The 20,504-nt window shown below is 44.0% G+C and overlaps 1 protein-coding gene and 1 long non-coding RNA gene across 3 annotated transcripts in view; one reads left to right on the top strand and one right to left on the bottom strand.

The window, feature by feature from the left end:
• The window catches only part of LOC132391897 (lysine-specific demethylase 3A-like), a 77,684-nt gene extending 62,581 nt beyond the window's left edge, over nt 1-15,103 (bottom strand). Inside the window, exons 1-5 of one of the 2 annotated variants that reach the window (XM_059965639.1) lie at nt 14,876-15,103; nt 8,980-9,123; nt 7,167-7,280; nt 4,637-4,742; nt 450-574 (exon numbers count right to left, since the gene is read on the bottom strand). In XM_059965639.1, the coding sequence (XP_059821622.1) occupies nt 450-574; nt 4,637-4,742; nt 7,167-7,280; nt 8,980-9,123; nt 14,876-15,022 (636 nt within the window). In that variant the 5' untranslated portion in view covers nt 15,023-15,103. The remainder of the gene's footprint in view (nt 1-449; nt 575-4,636; nt 4,743-7,166; nt 7,281-8,979; nt 9,124-14,875) is intronic. The other variant, XM_059965637.1, reaches the window with a different exon arrangement.
• Nucleotides 15,104-15,232: 129 nt separating this feature from the next.
• LOC132391899 (uncharacterized) lies at nt 15,233-20,155 on the top strand. Its single transcript, XR_009511372.1, has 2 exons — nt 15,233-15,459; nt 17,255-20,155. It is a non-coding gene; the product is annotated as an uncharacterized LOC132391899 (long non-coding RNA).
• Nucleotides 20,156-20,504: the final 349 nt, after the last annotated feature.

Below are 20,504 nucleotides of genomic sequence, written 5' to 3'. Positions count from 1 at the left end.
CATCAACATTCTCCCAAAAAAATTAACATAGCACCATACCTTTGTTATATTTCTTCACAGGAGGCCATTCAACTCTCACTATGCTAGCTCAGAGCATTCTAATCGATTCCATTCACTCAATATCTCTTAAGTGCCCACCTCTTCCTCCAGGTCTCTGGCCACCCACCAACACTGAAGTCAATTTTTACAACAGCCAATTAACCAGACTGCAGGGAGTAGGGAGTAGGAGGAAACGGGAACGCCAGGGGAAATCCACCCGCTCACAAGGAGATCATGCAAACTGCATTCAAATAGTCAAAATATGGTTTGGGTTGGTGGTGATGATGTTCTTCAATAGCCTTCAATGCATGCCAATCTGTTTCAGGAGCCTAAATTTTAAATTCAACCATCTTTAGAGGACAAATAAAACTGTTGCTCAAATTTTAGAAAGCAGCAAAGATCTTTATTACCTGCTCATTTCTGATCTGCACCAAGCCCGTTGTTAAATTGTGATGAGTCACGGTAGCTGGACACCAATGGGTAGAAGATTTCAAGTCATAGACCTTAACTTTATAGCCAGTCAGGTTGCTTGTACCTGGTGAACAGAGGAACACAGGTCAAGCGTAAGCACTGTAAAATGGCAACCAATGAGGTTGAGTTCCACTTAGCAGATCCACACACTGAAATGTAATTCGCTCGTCCTATTTCAGTTTAAAGTTAATTTATTATCAAAGTACATTTATGACACCATATACAGCAGATATGTTTTCTTGCAGGAGTTCACTGTAGAACAGAGAAAGCCAATAAAATTAATGAAAAACTACAAACAACAAACAGCCAATATGCAAAAAACTGTGCAAAATAAATAAAAACTGAGAATGTGAGTTGACAAAACTTTGAAAGTGAACTCATAGGTTGAGCAATCAGTTTGGTGTTGAAGTGAGTGAGTGAGTGCTGGTTCAGGAGCCTGATTGTTGAAGGGCAATAGCAGTTCCTGAACCTGGTGGCTTGGGGTCTAAGGCCCCCCCCCCCCCCCCAATACGAGCAATGAGAAAAGAGCATGACCTGGATGGTGGGGTCCTTGGTGATGCATGCTGCTTCCTTATGGCAATGTACATGTTAATGGGCTCAATGATTAGGAGGGCTTTTCCTGTGATGGACTGGGCTGTATCCACCACTGAAATTAGGTTGTGATGCAACCAGTTAGGGTACTCCTCACCGTGCATATAGACTGTCTTAAGCTTCTGTGATTTCGAGGACGTTGCAGCAAAGCAAAAGGTTAAGATAATGTGGAGGCAAAAATATTTTACAGATAGCATGCACTCAAAGTTTTAGATGATGTGGCAAATCTGTGCAAAATTTCTAAGATAGTAGAGTGTGGTGGTGCCTTCTTTGTAATGGCACTTACGTGCTGGTCTCAAGGCTGATCCCGATATGATAACATCAAAGAATTTCATGTTATCGACCCTCTCCACTTCCCATCCCTAATGCTCATCGACCTTCAGTTTCTTCCCCTCTCTCTCCTATGTAGTGATTCTTCACCACCTTTGACTCAGCTAAGAGACTACATGTTCAAGGTTACTTTCACACCTTCATCAGCATTGTGTATGTAAGAACCACAGGCCAGGATAGGTCAAGGTACCTGCCTTATCTACCTTATCCAGCTCAGATCAGAAACCCTCTTAAACTTGTGTCAAGGCAGAGAAATAAATATTCCAAATGCTGGAGATACATGTCCAGGTCTATTGTCAATCCATTCCTGGACTTAACAGCAATTTGTTTTATCAAATTAAATGAGTAGCAGGTCAGGGAACTCATTCGCAATGATTGATATCTTCAAGTACAATTGCATAAACCATAATAACAGCACTGTCTTATCAAAGGAACATAAGAGTTCCCATTTCACAACTGTTGCTTCAATCTCAAGTATGTTTGAAGTAAACACTCGAAAAAATTGGATGAGACTGTAGATTTATTAAAGTCAAAGTACATTTATTATCAAAGTATGTAAACATTATAAACCCTTGAGATTTGTCTTACCAGCAGTCACAAAAAATAACCCATAAAAAACGACCAACATCCAATGTGCAGTGAGTAAAAAAACAAACTGTGCAAATATTAAAAGCAAATAGCATTTAGAATGAAAGTGAGTCCTCAGACATAAAACCTGGAGCAAGCCACAGCCTCAGTTCAGCACATGGCAGAGTAAATGTTGCAGAACCCACACACATGACACTACATAGATAATAAGATGTATTTCAAGCTGGAAGTATGAAGTGGGTCACAGTAGAAAGAGAAGCAGCACTTTCACCACAAGCCTGTTTCATTAATCAGCAAAGATCACAGGTAATCTTCCAGCCAGCATCATTTTCCTGTATCATCTCTATATTCTTCAGTTCCCTTAATATCCAAAAATCAAACATGGAACCCCAGGTCAGAGAGTAGAGAATCCCAATTATTCACCAGCCTTCATGTGAAGGAACATCTCCACCACTCAGTAATAAACATACTATCCCGTACATTTATGATACATGTACTGTGTTTTGCATCTTGGTTCCAGAACACTGTTTTATTTAGTTATATATGTGTGTACAGTTGAACGACAATAAACCTGAACTTACTGTGAGCTTTTGTTCCAAACTTCTCTGATAAGATTAGCATCCTCCCTGTTGCAAGTTTCAATGTCTAGGGAATTATGGACCTAGTCTACAACACCTCTGCCCATAAGGAAAATCCATCATCCCTAGAAACAGTCCAGTGAAGCCTCACTGCACTCCTCCCTGTGGCAAATATATTCTTTCTTAGCTAAGTTAATTTTATCAGAGTACTACATACAACCCTGAGATTCACTTTACTCAGTAAATCTACAGAATAGTAATCATAACAGGATCAAATAAAACATCAATTAAGTGCAGAAGACAACTGTGCAAATATAAATAAACAGCAATAAATAACAAGAACATGAAATAACAAGATAAGAGTTCTTAAAGTGAGACCATTGGTTGTGGGAACATCTCAATGGATGGGCAAATGAATGTAGTTAACCTCTTCTGTTCAAGAGCCTGAAGGTTGAGGGGTAGTAACTGTTGTTGAACCTGGTGGTGCAAGTCTGAGGTACCTGTACCTTCTACCTGACTGCAGCAGCAAGAGCATGGCCTGGGTGATGAGGATCTCTGATGATTTTCTACGATGTTTCAAGTAGATGTAGAAGTAGTTTCATGAAGGCATGCAAAATTGTACACAATACTCCTAGTGTGGGACATCAAGAGCCTATGGAATTACAGTAAGGCATTTTCACTCCAGGCATGATAACCCAAGGACAACAGACTAACTGCCTTCCTAATCCCTTGCTGTGTCTCAATGTTGTTTCAGTGACCTGTGTACATCAAGAAAAAATTGCTCGGGTCCTTTTAACATTATGCACTCTTTCATCAATTAACAAACACTATTTACACAAGAGATTCAACAGAAGCTGGAAACTCAGAGCAACAAACACAGAATGCTGGAGGAACTCAGCAGGTTAGGCAGCATCTATGGAGAAGAAAGATCAGTCAACGTTTTGGGCCAAGCCCCTTCATCAGGATTGGAAAGGAAGGGAGGAGAACCCAGAATAAGGTGGTAGGAGGCGGGGCAGGGGAAGGATTATAAGATGGCAGGTGATAGGTGAAACCACATGAGGAGGAGGGAGATGAAGTGAGAAGTTAGAGGTGATAGGTTGAAGAGGTAAAAGGCTATAGTGGTAGTAATCTGATTTCAGGAGAGTGGACAATGGGAGAAAGAAAGTGGGGCATCAGAGGGAGGTGAGGAGAAAAAGTTGGAGGAGAACCAGAATAGGGAATGAGGAGGCAGGGAGTAGAAATGACCAAAAATTAGCATCTTAAACAGATGCACCTGCTCGTTACTGCTAATATCAATTCAGACCAAATTTCAAAATGAGGAAAAAATGTCATCTAAGTGACTTTGACTGTGGATTGATTGCTTGTGGGGGCACACTGGATGGTTTGTGTCTCCAACAGCCTCTGGAGTTTACAGAGAATGGTGTGAAAAACAAAGGCAGCCAGTGAATAAACTTTGTTAATGAGACACTGGCTCAAGCTGACAGGAAGGCGACAATAACTCAAATACCACTCATTACCCCAGTGGTGCACATAAGAGCATCTGAATCTACAACATGTTCAACTTTGAAATGGCTGGGCTACAGCAGAAGGCCAAACCAGGTTCTACTTCTGTATGTAAGAGAAATGGCCACTAATATTTGAGATCAAGTCCCTCTCCCAGACCCACACAACCCATAATCCTGTAAAGTAATAGTCAGAATTACACAGAAAACCAGAACCATCAATTTGCAGAACCTCCCTGCAGAGCTCAGCAGGGTTTAGTAGACTGGCTCTAACCTTTCTGTTTCTGATGCTGCATGAGCAATTGTTCTTTTTTTTAAATTGATTTCAGATTTCTAGCGTTAATATTCCCTTTCTGCGATTTCCCTTGCAACCCAGTCTGTCTGACAACAGTAACGGTCACTTCCATTCCAAAGAAAACCTTAAATACAAACAAACTGAAAATCAACCACAATACAAATCAGGTAACTGAGTTGTCAAATTTTAATACTTAAATTATGGAGGAAAATAAATTCCTACTAATGATAAGTAAGACTTACCATAGAGGAAGAGCTCTTGAGATGATTGCTTGATGAACCAGCTCTTAATCATTGCACTGACTTCTTTGTTATCCCGAAGAGATTGGTCCCAACAGTCCGTGTTCTTCTATTCATAGTTACCGTGGACATTTTATTAAAAAACCAAACTTAGTGATTTCATTTTCAATGCATGAATATTATACACAAGTTTCTATTATTAGTCAAATTACATGGTAGCAGTCAAACACGTTTTGTAGGAAGGAGTTAACTTTTTTGATAGCAAATACAAAAATCATGTTTGAGAGAGGGAGAAGAATGCAACAGGCTCTTGCAGTGTCTCGTTAGGCCACTTCCAATTAGACTTGTTTGTCACAGGTACACTGAAACATAGTGAAGTTTGCATCAATAGCCAATACAGTCCAAAGATCGTGCTAGAGAGAGGCAGCCTGCAAAGTGCTGCCGCACTTCTGGCACCAACACAGCAAAGTCCACTATTTACAAACCCTAGTTTGTAGGTCTTTGGAACGTGGGAGGAAACTGGAGCACTCAGAAGCCCACGCAGTTATGCAGATAACTTATGAACTCCTGACAGTGGCAGAAATGAACCAATCTTAACAGTTGTGCTGTAAAGCAATTATGCTACTGTGCCACTCAAACAAAGGAAGGTCAAGACAGAACTGGTACCATGCAGAGTTCAACTGGAATTAATTTGCATTTGTCATTTGTTCAGGATGTTGCTGGCATTGCCCGTGAATCGAGGAGGACATGCAAGAGTCAGTGACCATGTTGAAGGATCTGGAGTCACACATCAATCCAAGGCTGGCAAATTTCATTCCCTGAGACATATGGGTGAAGTAATTGGGATTTTACTAGTTTTAACAATCCACTAGTCACCATTACAGAAACAATCGGTTATCACAAGATTAATTTTAATCACCTAAATTTAAAGTTGCCAGCTACCACGATGAGAACAAGACTCACATCGTTAAATTGTCTAGGCCCCTGAAGAGTAACCCACCAGTTTACAGACACTGCACCGCACGTTGCATTTGAAAGTCATCACTCACAGAGAACGAATAATAACTTCAAATCTTAACACAAAAATCACCATACAAAGGCAAGTTTCAGCGGCAACCCAATAGGATGTGATAGGTGGTGGGTAAAGGCCTGGACTGGCATTCAAGAGGAGTGGACTATGATCAAGAGAAACAAGTGCAAATCTCAGTGTGGTAATTAAGAAATGTAGTTGAATTACACCAATAACAAAAACAAATTAAACTCTTGCAGAAATTACTCAGCATCCCCTGCCTACACTGCCCTCTTCTCTACATGTATGGATGGCCCATGACCCCACTGCTCCAGGTGTCCCAATCGTACCAGGCAGATCCACTCCTGTCACATCGTTGCTAGTCTGAACTAAAATGACATCTTTGCCTACCGTTTGGTAAAAACACCATTCCCAAGTAAAATTTTCCCCAATACGGTAACCAGACTTAACTCTAACCATCAAGTCATCTGGGCTGCAGACACCCACCCTGCCCAGAACACCACATTGAATCACACATTCCAGTTGGCTCAAATCCTGCAGCCAGTTCTCTCAATTTTCTTCTCCTGATAAGACCTCGACCCACTCCAGTGTCCGTCACAAAAACCCCTCCACCCAGCTTTCTCTAGACCTCTCCCCAATTCCACCATCCTATCTGACTGATCTGACATTGCTAAGCTGAACATTACAACCTCTCACCTTTAATGGGGAACCCAAACACTACCAGCAGAACACACTGCTTCTACAGAAAGCCATTAAATGAACTACCCGACATTAGCAGTAAAATCTTAACCAGGCTGTTATCACATGTACATCAAAAGATACAGTGAAATGCATCATCTGTGCCAACAAACAACACTCACAAGGGTGTACTGCCCATACACGTCACCACGCAATTTTGGTGCCAACACAGCATGCCCACAATGCTCGGCAGAACAACACAGAATACAAGGAACAGGAGAACAAGACCCATTCGCCCTCCCCACACAAATGCAAAGTCCTTGAACCACCCCCCCCCCCCCCCCCCCAGACTGGGATATGGATGCAGGCATGCTGACACTGGGCTTTCAATATCCCCACAGAGTTGCAAAGATTGGTGGGCCCAGGGCGCCAGCCAACAGGGACGAGCAAAGTCAGAAATAACCTTCTCCCCAAGAGAACATTAAAACACAATCAATCCCAATTCTGCCAATGAGTGAAAGAGAAACTCAACAGGCCTAGCAAGAGAGGTGCTGGCGTTGGTCTGGAAAATGTTGCTGGGCAGGAAACGTTTCCAATGACAGCCTGAAGTACGTCACTTTGAAGTATCTTCACCATAGGGATCAAATTTTTTTTAACCTCGAAACCAAAACTAAAGAAAACAATGCAGGAGCCATCAGGTGCCTCAACGTGATAGGTATTGTTCTTTGAACAATCACCGAGTTCCGCTAGGGGTTTGTGAAGGAGGTCATGTTAGAGTATAGTCTGTGAACGGGGCCAAATAGACTCCTACTTCCTATCAGTTACCTTCAAGGGCTGAAGCAGGACATCTTTTTGAAGAAACATTCGGCGCTTGTCGGCAAGAAATTCCACAGGAGTTAGCGATCCAATCCCAACCTTGTCGGTCAAGCACTTAAACGTCTTGAATAAACACAGAAGAAAACTAGTTTCATATGAGTGCTTAGAAAGCTTGAAGTGTATTCCTCTACATACAAACACAGGTATAGAGCAATATAGCATGGATACAGGCCCTTCAGCCCACTGAGTCCATGGTGTCCCAATTTCCTGCATTTGGTCCATACCCAACTACCTCTCCAAGTGCTTAGAACATAGAACAGGACTTTCAGCCTACAATGTTGTTCCAAACTAATTAAATTAGTAATCGCCTGGCCAGCTAAAATAATCCCTTCTGCCTACACAATGTTCATATCCTTTCATTTTCCTCACATTCATGTGCTTATCTAAATGTCTCTTAAAATTCTAATAAAATCTCTACAACGGTCCCAGGCAGCACATTCAGGTGTAAAAAAACTTGTCCCACACATCCCCTTTGAAATCATCCTCTCTCATCCTAAATGCATGCTCTCAGATATTAGACATTTTAACCGTGGGAAAAAAAAAGATACTGACGACGCCTCTTAATCTTATAAACCTCTATCAGATGGCTGTTCGACCTCCCACTGCAGAGGAAAACAACACAAGCTTGTCCAATCTTCATTTCAGCACATGGCCTCTAATCCAGGCAGCATCCTGGTAAAGCTGTTACACTTTATTCTGCAGTGTTATTGTTTTACCTTGCTCTACCTTTACGTTCTGTGTAATGATCTGGTCTGAACAAACAGTATGCAAGAAAACATTTTCCCTGTGTATCAGTACACGATAATAAAAAATCACTGATAAAAGGTTTCGGCCAGAAACGCCCACTCCGCTCCATAGATGCTGCCTGACCTGCTGAGTACCTCCAGCATTTTGTCTGTCTTCCAAGAATGAACCATTTCCAATTAATCTGAAAGGAGCCACTTTGAAATCCTTTGATCTCACCTTCAAGCCACAAACTTATCCAAACCTGTATCAAATATCCAGCCCCATCCATCCTTCCTTCCTCCTTCCCCACCAGATGGGGATTCTGCTGCTTATGAGAATTAAACAAAAACTGCAGGAAAAGACCCCTCTCTTTGGCTTAATTTCAGGCCTCCTCGGAAGTTTCTTTCTCCAATTTCCGCTAGCTCACCCAGCGGGCTGGAAGGTCATTTGTGAAGTATCTCTATGTGTAGGTCAATAAATCAGTAACGTATCCCAGCTCTGTATCAGCAGAACGTTAAGGGAAAAGCAAGCAGTGTGGTTGATGCAAAGAGCTTGCAGGTTAAATATACACGCAAAATAAATGCAGGAAAATAAGATTTTGCACTTCCATTAAAATAGGGAAATATTTATTTATTTAGAGATATCGTGCAGAACAAGCCCTTCCAGCCCAACAAACTTTTTCATTTATGCATCAACTTTGTTATTTTAATACTGCAAATCTCAAGAAGATTCCTAGCAGACATTCAAGATGGAGGCTGACGATTTTGAACATCATTGAAGAGTGAGGGTGCAAAGCTAAAGAATAGTGATAATCTTAATGTAGAGAATGCCAGAGCCACTGTATGGGCTATTTCTGTCCTGACGAAGCGTCTTGGCCCAAGACACTGACACTTTATTCCTCTCCATCGCTTCTGCCTGACCTGTGGAGTTCCTCTAGCATCGTGTTTCTGGATTCCCAGCATCTGCAGAATCCCTTGTGCTTCTGTTTCTACAGTGTCTTACCAGATAACAAACACAAAAGAAGAGCCCTTCGTACCAGTACAGGCCACTGCAAAGCATCCGCGAGTTCTTCGGGCTTCCTCTCGGCCAGGGCTAAGTGGTCTTCGACCAGGAAGACTCTCAGCTCCTCACTGCTCAGCTTTATCCACTGACACCAGCCATCGTCAAACTCCAAAAAGATCTGCAGTAGGGCAAGAACAGATAGAACTTACTAATCCATCTCTACACCAAGCTTTGTACATTGTGAACTTTACATGCAAGCTGCTGTTTCCATTCAAAAAGTGAAAAGAAACCGGAAGGGGGTAAGAAAGGAATGTTCAACATGTACTTCTGCAATATTAGTAACACTTTGGATTGACTGAGAATTGTACATACTGCATAATCATAGAACACCTCAGCCCAGAAACAGGCCCTTCAGCTCATCGAGTCCATGCCAAGACCCATCGACTTGCACCAGCACCCTCAGTGGGAAAAAAATCTCCCTCAGGTTCCCCTTAAACATTTCACCTTTAACCCATGGCTTGAGTTCTAGTCTCACCCAATCTCAGTGGATACATCCTATTTATACCTCTCAGTTTTGCATACATACTCCTGTCAAAGTTGCAGAAAACGGACAAACTTTTTTTTTAAACCGATTTCTACTTTTTCTATAAAATATTTGCAGCAGATTCCAGCAACAGAAGCACTTAATGTTTTTAAATCTTTGGAATAAAATGCAAACTCCATCCATTGACTTGTCTCCAAACAGCTTATTTCTCGACTAGTAGAAACAAATCATTTACATGTAACCAAACAAATCCCGAGATGGTTTGCACATTAACGTTAGTTGAAGTTTATGGTCTGTAGACCTTAGCCCAGAGTCTTGCCCTATACACATTGGCTTTTTATCAAAAATATTCCTGGAGCTGATTTGGTTAGCTTGGTGGCACAGTGTTGTAGTAGTTAGCGTTTTCAAATAAGCATCACAATTGGGTGACGCATTGTGAAATTTGCTTTTCAATGCCAAATTGGGGTTCAATTCCTGCTGCTGCTGGTAAGGAGTGTGCGAGTTCGCCCTGTGAACCTGTGGGTCTCCTCCGGGTGCTCCAGTTCCCTCCCACGCAAGGGCGAGTCAAGCTGTGGGCTCCCAGCTACGTTGGTGCTGGGAGTGTGATGGCACTTGCGGGCTGCCCCCAGCACAATCCTCGGACTGCGCTGGCTGTTGATGCAAACGACGCGTTTATTGTACTTTAAATGCACGTGTGACAAATAAAAGCTCATCTTTAAACAGGCAAACTTCATGAAGTAGTCCAACACACTCAGTGGCCGCTTTATGGGATTAATGGAAACACCTAATCAGCCAATCACCTGAAGGCAGCTCAATATATAAAAGTATGGAAACATGCTCAAGATACAGTTGTCTAGACCAAGTATCAGAACGGAGAAGAAATGTGATCTAAGTGACTCTGAATGTGGAATGATTGCTGGTGACTTAAGCACCTCAGAAACTTGATCTCGTGGGATTTTTATGTACAACAGCCTCCAGTGTTTACAAAGAATGTTGCAAAACACAAAGGAGGAAAGCTAGTGAGCTGCAGTTCCGTGGGTGAAAATGCCTTGTTAATGAGAGTCCAGAGGAGAATGGCCAGACTGGTTTGAGCTGACATTCTTCCACCACTTTGTATGCATTGCTCTACAATCTATGATCAGGATGTGGGTATTTTGTTACACTGTCCTCCACAGGAGGAAACCACGCTTGTCTGCGCTGATTGAATGAGTATAAAGTGGAGCCTATATAAAGCAGATGTTTTCTTCCCCCAAACACCAGTTAGAATGCAAATCGTGCTTGGCAGACTTCAACAGAGGCTAAAAATAGATGGTGAGCATCCTTCTCACCTGCAGGAACGGTCCTCAGGAATAAGTGATCTGTGAAAGAGCCATTAGAGAAATTAATAACTTGTGTTCAAGAATGCTGTGAATGGAAGTGGAAATTTAACGATTACTTAACTCTTTGCTCAGTGCACAGCAGTGTGCTTGATCAGCAAGAGAATCTCAGAGGCAAAACAAAAGCTTTCTGCAGAAATGGTTAGACAGCCCGTGGACAGTGTGGAAGTGTTTCATGAAATACTTTTTATTTAGAGAAATAGCACAGAACAGTCCTTGCCAGCCCACAGCCGCGTCACCCAGCAATGCACCAACCCTAGCCTAATGACAAGACAATTTACAATGACCAGTTAACCTACTAACCCGTAGGTCTTTGGACTGGAGCACCTGGAGGAGGCCACACAATCACAGGGAGAAGGTACAAACTCCTCACAGATGGCACTGGAATCGAACTCTGAAGCCCCAAGCTGTTAACAGTGCTGCACTGACCGTGCCACTCTTCGAGATCGCAATGAGCTGAATGAAATGACACAATTTCAGCAGGAAAAGTGCGATGTGATGAAACTTGGTACGCTTAAGCAAGGCAAGACTTGCACAGTTAACAGTAATGCCCGAAGGAGTGTTGTAGAGACTTGGGGATACAAGTACACAATTTTCAGTAAGTGAAGGAGCAAGTCGTGCTTGCTTCAGCGGATGGGGCATTGAGTACAAGATCTGGGACATCATATTACAGTCTTACAAGACTTTAGTAAAGCTACACCTGGAACATTGTGAGCCATTCGGGCCGCCACCCTATGTGAAGTACGTGATTCAGCTAGACTGCGCAGAAACGATCCACTGGAACCCTGCTGGGACTGGAGGGCGGAATAGACTGGGATTGTTTACCCTGGAGCAGAGGAGGAAGAGGGGTGACCTTACTGAGGTTTATAATGCCAAGAGGATCAGAGGTAAGATGGATAGTCACAGTCAATCTTCTCAGAGCAAGGGATTGTAGCTTTAGACACAAGTTTACCATGAGAGGGGAGCGATTTAAAGTGGAACCCAGGTGATGGTGGGTATATGTAAGGAGCTGCCTAGAAATGGTAGCGCCTGATACTATTTATACATTTAAAATGCATTTAGACAAGTATCAGAATAGGAAGGTTTAGAGAGATATGGGTGAAATGCAACTAGCCCATGGAGGAGTCAGGTTAAAGAGCCCATTTCCATACTATACAACTGTAATGGAATAAAATGCCTCCTTAGTAATATCCGTGGTGAGGTGGTTTCCAATGTACCATGTGTTTTTCAAGGTTTCAATGTGGATCTTCAATGTTCATAAGCATTGCTGTGTAGACAGAGGGCAGTCCATAAAAGACCTTGGTTTTGCAGGTGTGATGTCCATAGTTTTAGTGAATGAACCAATCAGGACTTTGTCTTGGAACCTGCCCTCTGAACAGGCATCGCTGGTATGGTGTGTCTTGGTGACTGAGATTACGGTAATCATGATACTATACTGGAAATGATGCAGATTGTATCGTTTCCCCACCGGTCCGATGGCAAGCTCCTCCCCAGCAGGGGAGCACGTTGGAGGTGTATTCCAGCAATACAGAGAAAAAGTTACAGAGAAAAAGTTCGAGGAAAGTGTAGGAGCAGTGCTACAATTTTGCCTGACACCAGTCTGTAGCAAATTGGACTCATCAGCTATGGAGACTGTACGCAGGGCACCCCGAGTGGCAGAGCAGTTAGCGGGACACTGTTACAGCTCGGGGCACGGCAGAGCTCTATTTCACCGGCGCCTGTAAGGAAATTGAGCATTCTTCCCGTGAACTGCATTTGTTTCTTCCCACAGTCCAAAGACACACCGGTTAGAAGGTTCATTGGTTATTGTAAGTTGTCCTGTGATTAGGCTAGTGTTAAAGGGGTGGGTTGTAGGGCTCATCGAGCCTGTTCCATGCTGTATCTGTTAAAAAAAGATAAAGCAGACCTCCTAATGATTTACTTCAGCATTTGGGAAGGATGCTCCAAGATCCTCCCTGAATAAATCTCCAGGCAAGTCAACAATTCAGACCGAATTGTATTGAATGTGCCTCTAGTTGCCAGAGGAATAGAACACGCAGATCACGACCATTCACACTGTGATGATCCCCATGTTGAAACCTGGATGATCTGAGCAGGCATTTCTGGAGAGATACCACCAACACTGTCTCAGCACAACCCTCCAAATCTACCTGCCGGATAATCAATAGTCTTTGTCTCCCATGTCGACCTCCTTAGCTTGAAGAGAATATGGGCAGGAGATAAATAAGAACCCTAAAATGCATCACAAATCACGTCGCAAATGTGTTCTATTGACAAGGTAATAAAATTGAAAGATAGGGCCAATCGGAACCTGGTGGAAATGTGACAGCGAAGCAGAAGCTGCCCCGAAAACGACGAGTGGGGGGTCTTTAGGCTTCTGTACCCCTCCCTGGCGGTGATGATGAGAATTCTGATATGGCCGAGTTCGTCACTTGGAATGCAGAGGAAGCCATTGCAACAGCATGCTACAGAAGGGCACTGGATTTCCATCTCATACAGGCAGGTTGTAGAGAAGCAGGGCTGCCTCCGAGAGCCAGTAGAACCCCTTCTATTCAGTGGTACCAAGCTCTGTAAACCAGACACACAGTGCGAAGGGTCTTGCCCGAAGCATCGACTGGTTTACTCATCTTCACAGATGCTGAGCTCCCCCAGCATTCCGTGCACAGAGTTAGTTTCTAACTAATCACTTAGGAAGCAAGTTCTCGCAGCTTGTGGGAACATGCACTAGAAAGCAAAACCAATCTGCTGAAAGTTTGTTATCTGGGTCCACCGCAATACTAATGTAAGTCAAGGCCAATGCATTCTCAGCCAGAATCAAGGAGATAAAACTCTGTAAAACAGAAAATATCTCCAACCTCACTCGAGTGATTAGCAATTAAAACTGTTTTAAAAAATGAACTAGATAACAAAAAAAGGAAATCACTCGAGTAAAGATTTCTGTTCTCGTCACTCCTCAAGTTCCAGTGCCTGTAGCAACCTTTAAATAACCCAGCACTCAGTTGACCTTTCACTCACCTCTCTGAGCAACCCGAAGCCTGCTAATCTTTGCAAAAAAACATCCTCTCAATTAAAAGGAGCCACATACCTGCGCGCTCCTGGATGTCTGGTTAATTATTCATCGCTAAACATTTCTGTAGCAGAACAATTGACAATCTTGTGTAAATTACGTTAGATTACGCAATTTCTGGGGGAAACTTTAATTCATTAGGAATTGCACACTTTGAAAGGGTACAAAAGTGATAGCAGTACCCTCTGATTGCATTATTTCCTCTGTTTTACTCTAAGATATCTCCACAAGTAGATAGTGGGTTTTTTTTGGTATTGGCACCGATTTAATTCCCGACATTTTCTTATTCTCAAAGCAGCACCAAGTAGATCCTGAGAGGGGTTGACACTAACGTCTCCACAACACTGCGGGTCAAGTTATTGAAAACCAGCTGCACGCAAACCGAATCACTGTCGGGTTTGTTTTCTTCTGCGAAGTTCACCTCGGTGAAACGATTAGAAATTTATCTATCGAAAAACGAGCTGATTTTGCAAACTTGCTGCTTTCTGCCACCGGCAGATCACAAAATATAAATTGCAAATCAGATTCGAGGTCTCGAAAGAAAACAGCAGCAGCATAACAACACTGACATCAGTGGGAAGAATGGGGGGGGGGGGGGAGAGAGAGAGAGAAGAGGGCGTACAGGAGAGGAAGTTGTATCAATTCTTGCCAAAATGTATTTTTACTCCAATGACTTTGTCATAACCCAAACACCTGCTTTTCTTGAAACTAGCGGCCTGTTGCTTAGAAACTATGCATTACGTGCACCACATCACGAAATTATATTCCATGCACACAATAATTCCCGGGATTTTTCTATTGTCGGTCGGATCAGTATTTGGCCCGTTGTCACGGTGCACATTTAGATTACCCTTTCCTACCCTCCCAAAAAAAAAAGCTGTTCACATTCGATTTCAAACGCGTTTCATCCGACTACAGCAAATTCGCGACTGGCTTCACTCACGACCAAATCCGGGCTGGCGGGATCTTTGTGGGAAACGGCCCTGACGGTGCCTGCTCTCCAGTCCCACTGCGAGAGCGGGCCGGGCGCGGGTGTGCACAGGACGCAGAGGAAGCGCCGGCCCGCCAGCCACCGTCCCGGCGCCGACATGCTCCGAGCGCTCGCCCGCCCGCCCGCGCCACAATTCGCATCTCGTGCCGCCCGCACACACACACTCGAGCGACAGCCCCGCTCCCTCCGCGCCCCGCGCCCATTGGCTGCCCCGCGCCTCGTCACCCGATTGCTCGGCCCTCATGTCAATCACCGTCTCCCCCCCCCACCCCCCGCGAGGAGGTGGCGTCCCGCCGCCCTCCCTCCGCGCACCGGGGTGTGTGTGTGTGGGGGGGGGGGGGCGCGCCGCGCCTCCGGCTTCGCTCCCACTCAGGAAATAGCTCCGCCGGCCGGGCGCCTCTAACCGCACCGGCTCGGCCGGTGTAAGCGGGCGCTGCGCGCAGCTGCGGCCCGCACGCTATTGGTCGTTTACTGCGGTCGAACTCATTGCGGTGGAAGCCTCCGAAGTTGTCCCGACCCGCGCGTGTAGACGGCAGGTGACAATGTTTTGGTGGGGAGTGAGCCGGCTCATGTACGTGCCGGTTTGTGCGTAGACACCGAGTGCTGGAACAGGTGGTGGTGGGCCCTCTGCTGGCCGCTGTGAGCACTGCAGCCTCCCCTCCAGGTGCAGAGCCCTGTTTCCCAACGGAGCCGAATCCTTCCTCCCTCATGTGCGGCCTCGGGACTTTGCATTGCAGTTGCATGGGCTCTGACGAGGCCAATACAGAGCGGGTAGGAGGTACTTAGTGGGGCAGTTTGATGTGTAGTTACTTGAAATGCACCAAATCCCCCATCATCCGAGAGATAACTACCGTTAGGGAGGAGGGACAGGAGTCTGAATGACCCACACTCACTTCTTGCCCTCTGACATCAGATTTCTGAATTGTCCATGAACATTACCTCATTATTTTGTAATTTATAATAATTGTATGTCTTGCAATGTATTTCTGTCTCAAAGCAACAAAGAAACGAGATTCTGCAGACGCTGAAAATTAAGAGTAACACTCAAAATGCTGGAGGAACTCAGCAGGTCAGGTTGCATAAATGAAAAGGAATAAACAGTTGACATTTCTAGATGAGAATCTTCACTTAATATAAATATAAATGTAATTAATTTCACTTAATATAAGACAGTGATAATAATTCTGATTCTGATCTCTGCCCTCCTACATGTTTTCCAACCCTGAAAACGGTACGTATTTCAAGGTACTGGAAAAATACCTCCAATCAAGAGCAATGTGAAGAGTTGCAGATATACTGTAGGAGGGAAGGGATTCAATAAAAGGGACCTCCTCTACTTTAGTGATATGCAACGTAGATTGGGGGGAACACATTGTTGAACACCTTCGTTCCATCCGCAAAAAACAGGACTTACAGAGGCCAAACATTTTAATTCCAATTCCCGTTCCCATTCCAACATGCAGTCCATGGCCTCACTTTCTGCCACAATGGGGCCACTCTCAAGTGAGCAACATTTCATATTCTGTCTACATATCAAACTGATGTCATGAACACTGATATCTCCAACATTTAGTAATCTGTCCCCCTGCCTTTTCCTTCTTCAATTCTCCATTCTGTCCCCCCCTTAACTCTTCTCCTCACCTGCCTATCACCTCCCTTTGGTGTCCTTTCTCCCATGGTCCAATCACCTGTCCTATCAGATTCTCTCTTCGCCAGTCATGTACCTTTTCCACCTATTACCTCCCTGCTTCTTATTTCATCCTCCCTCCCCCACATACCTGGTTTCACCTATCGCCTTTGAGCTTGTATTCCTTCCCCCCCCCCACCCGCCCACCACCACCTTCTTATTCTTTCTTCTTCCACCTTCTTTTCCTGTCCTGATGAAGGGTCTTGACTGAAAATGTTGACTATTTATTAATTTTCATGGCTGCTGCCCGATCTGCTCGTTTCCTTGAAAATATCTCTAGTTTCAATTTAGCAGTGGAAGAGGCTCTGTTGGTTCAGGAATGGAAGATGGAATTAAAATGGCTGTCACTGAAAGCAATGTAGAGGAGGCCACACTGAGAGTGCCCGATGCAATCAATGACAGCAATGGACTCATGGGAAGGACTATCTTACCTGGAAGGACTGTTTAGGCTCTGAATAGTGTGAAGCTCAAGGTGTAGAGGCAGGTGTAACACTTGGCACAGTTACAGGAATAAATGATGGGAGGGGCTCTTGCTCCACCCCTTCCCCCCCCCCCCCCCCGCTTACTAGCTACCTCCCCTCTTTCTTTCCAATCCTCATGATGAAGCTCATATCAAAAGGTTAATTGTCCATTTCCCTCCATAGATGGCATTCAGATTATCAAGGTATCAGGAGCTCACCAAAGTCCAAAGTACACTCCTGCCTGACACCTGGAGCAGGAATCTCTGGTTCCGACTTTGGCCTCATCAGCTAGCTGCCGTCAGAGGAAAGTGCAGGAGTCTTGGGATCATGTTGCAAGGATTGATCGGCAAGGCTGTGGACTCATTTTGGAGGTTCATGTTGCATGTGTTCCTGGATTCTGTTTTTTTTAATGCTTTTGAGCAGTTTGATCAGGACTGAAGGGAAGAGTGGTTCTGCAGCTTGCAGTGGGCCAGTGGCTCAGCACTGAAGTGAACTAAACTTAGTACTACTGGAAGTACTAACTCACAGACCTCTGTTGATACCCCTGCCCCCCCCCTTACCCCCATCCCTATCTATTATTTCAGTCTGGTTCTCTTTCTCTCTCTTTCCCCCCCCCCCCTCACTATAATCTCCTCCCAGCCCTACCTTTCTTTCTCTCTTATTTCCCATAATTCTCCACCTTCCCCCAGCCCATTCCCCTCCAGTCTATCACTTCCCAGCTCTCTACTTTATCCCTCCCCCCACTTCTTATCCCCCCTCGACCATCCCATGTTACTTCACTCCTGATTAAGGGTTTCGGCCCGAAACGTCGTCACTACCTCCTCCCATAGATGCTGTCTGGCCTGCTGAGTTCTGCCAGCATTTTGTGTTTTTATTTAGTACTACTGGACTTGTGGTTTGAGTTTTGATATTCTAGGTGTTGTTCGCTTGCTCTTTGCCCATTGTGCAACTTGTTCTTTGCTTCGTGTGTTGGGTGTTTGATGTTTTCTTGATCGGGTTCCGAGGTGTTCCTATGTTTTGTGGCTGCCTGCAGGGGAATGAATCTCAGAGTTGCATTCTGTGTACGTGGAGGGTTAAACAACATCGCAGAATCATTACTGTATCTTTCTGGTGATGTTGTGTCGTGATGGAGCTCAGAGTAGAGAGTTCAGTGTTGAGCTTTGTGAGATGATTCAAAGGAATTTTATACAAAAGGTCAAGGATTAAAAAGGTTAAGACATCCTTCTCAAAGACAAGTTACCTGAATGGATCAATGGGAGTCCTTAACCCCTATGAGCCAAGGAAACATGAGCCAATAGAATTCAAAGGTCAGCTGAAGAGGTAGCCAATCAAGACCGAGGCAAGTGAACAGGGGCCTTTATAAACACAAGCACTACCAAAGAGAAACACCAATGACTGAACACCACTGAGGATGTCATCTTGGCTGGTGATGAAACATCTGTAAGTTAATTGCCAAGTTCGTCGAACACCGCAGCATCAAAGAATTTTAAGAGGAACGTGAGGGGCAACTTTTTCATACTGATTGTGGTAAATATATGGAACAAGCTACCAGAGGAAGTGGTTGAGACAGGTACAAAACAACAGTTAACAAAGATTTGGGCAGGTACATTGTTAGGAAGAGAGGGATAGGGACCAAATGTAGGTAAATAGGACCAGCTTAAGAGGCCATCTTGGTTGCCTTGCAACAGTTAGGCTGAAGGGCCTATTCCTATGCCATATGATTCCACTTCCTTGACAATATGCCAAGATTTTGCATTCTGGGAGAAGTAAAAGTCACTTGTTGAATGAAATCTTTGACAAGTTCAGAATCTCAGTACAACCACAGGGAAAAACTACGCCTGGATTAATTTCAGACATATATTCCAAAATCTTTTTTTAAGTGTATTTTCACAATATAGACACTGCTTTTAAAATTGGCATTATTTACTCAGAAGGTGTTCTCAACAGGCGTGAGAAGATGTTATCTAAAACTTCGACAAACTTCTATAGTTTTACATTGGAGAGTGTCCTGACTGGTTGCATTACAGCCTGGTATGGAAACAGCAATGCCCAAGAAAGGAAAACCCTACAAAAAGTGGTGGATTCAGCCCAGTCCATCACAGTAAAAGGTCTCCCCACTGTTGAGCACATCTACAGGGAACACTGCCATAAGACAGCAGCATCCACCATCAGGGACCCCTACCATCCAGGCCATGCCCTCTTCTCATTGTTGATGTCAGAAAGGAGGTACAGGAGCCTTAGGTCCCACACCACCACATTCATGAACAGTTATTATCCTTCAGCCATTAGGCTCCTGAAACAATGTGGATAACTTCACTCTCCTCAACATTGAACACAATGTATAGACTCACTTTTGAGGGTTCTACAATTCATGTTCTCAGTATTATTAATTTATTTATTGATTGATTGATTATTAATATTATCATTTGTTTATATTTCCACAGATTGTCTTCTTTTACACCTTGGTTGCTTATCAGTCTTTGTGTGCAGTTTTTTCATTGATTCTATTGAGTTTCTTTGTTCTTCACTGAATGCCTACGTTGGAGAGGGTTAAAAGGAGGTCAACGAAAATGATTTCTGGATGGAAAGGCTTGTCATATGAGGAATGTTTGAGGGCTCTGGGCTTCTACTCACTGGAATTCAGAAGAATGACGGGTGACTTCACTGAAACCTAGTGAATGTTGAAAGGCCTTGATAGGGTTGATGTGGAGAGGATGTTTCCTGTGGTGGGGGAGTCGGACACCAGAGGACATACACTCAGAATAGAGGGACATTTTTCTAGGGGTATCCCCGCTCATATGGTTCCCTTGTTCCTGGTAGCAGAAGTCACACGATTGGGAGGTGCTATTGAAAACTAATGAGTACAAGCTACTCTTTTTGCCAATTTTCACAATACAATGCCAAATAGCTATTGTACGAATGATTGAGAGTGTACTGTACGGTAAGTACAGTACCTATGTACACTATTAAAACTTTAGACTTCGAACAGATCCACATTGAATAGAAGTCAAGGAAGTGTGAATGAGCCTACTTTGAAACAATTGTTTTCATCCGCTGAAGGTTAATAAAAATATTAAAATACTAGTTTTATTTGTCACATTTTCATTGAAGAAGAAGATGACTAACCCTTAACTCGGCAGTGGAGTTATCGGGGCACAGTCATGACAGTGTTGCCGTAGCAAGCTATTCTTGTTTTTACAAGGCCGAGTTGCTAGCCCAACGCTCAACACAACTTGGATTCGAACTCGTGAACCTTCGCTCAGGAGTCTGGCGCTGATATTATTGTGCCACCAAGCGGGACATTTGCATTGAAACATCAAAAATATACTGTGAAATGCAGCAACGACCAACACAATCTAGAGATGCGCTCGAGGCAGCCCACGCTTCTGGCACCAACATAGCATGCCCATGACCTACCTAAACTAACCCATAT

Source organism: Hypanus sabinus, chromosome 3 (genome assembly GCF_030144855.1).
Source record: "Hypanus sabinus isolate sHypSab1 chromosome 3, sHypSab1.hap1, whole genome shotgun sequence".
Taxonomy (NCBI): Eukaryota; Metazoa; Chordata; class Chondrichthyes; order Myliobatiformes; family Dasyatidae; genus Hypanus; species Hypanus sabinus.
This window is presented reverse-complemented; position numbering and strand designations above follow the sequence as displayed.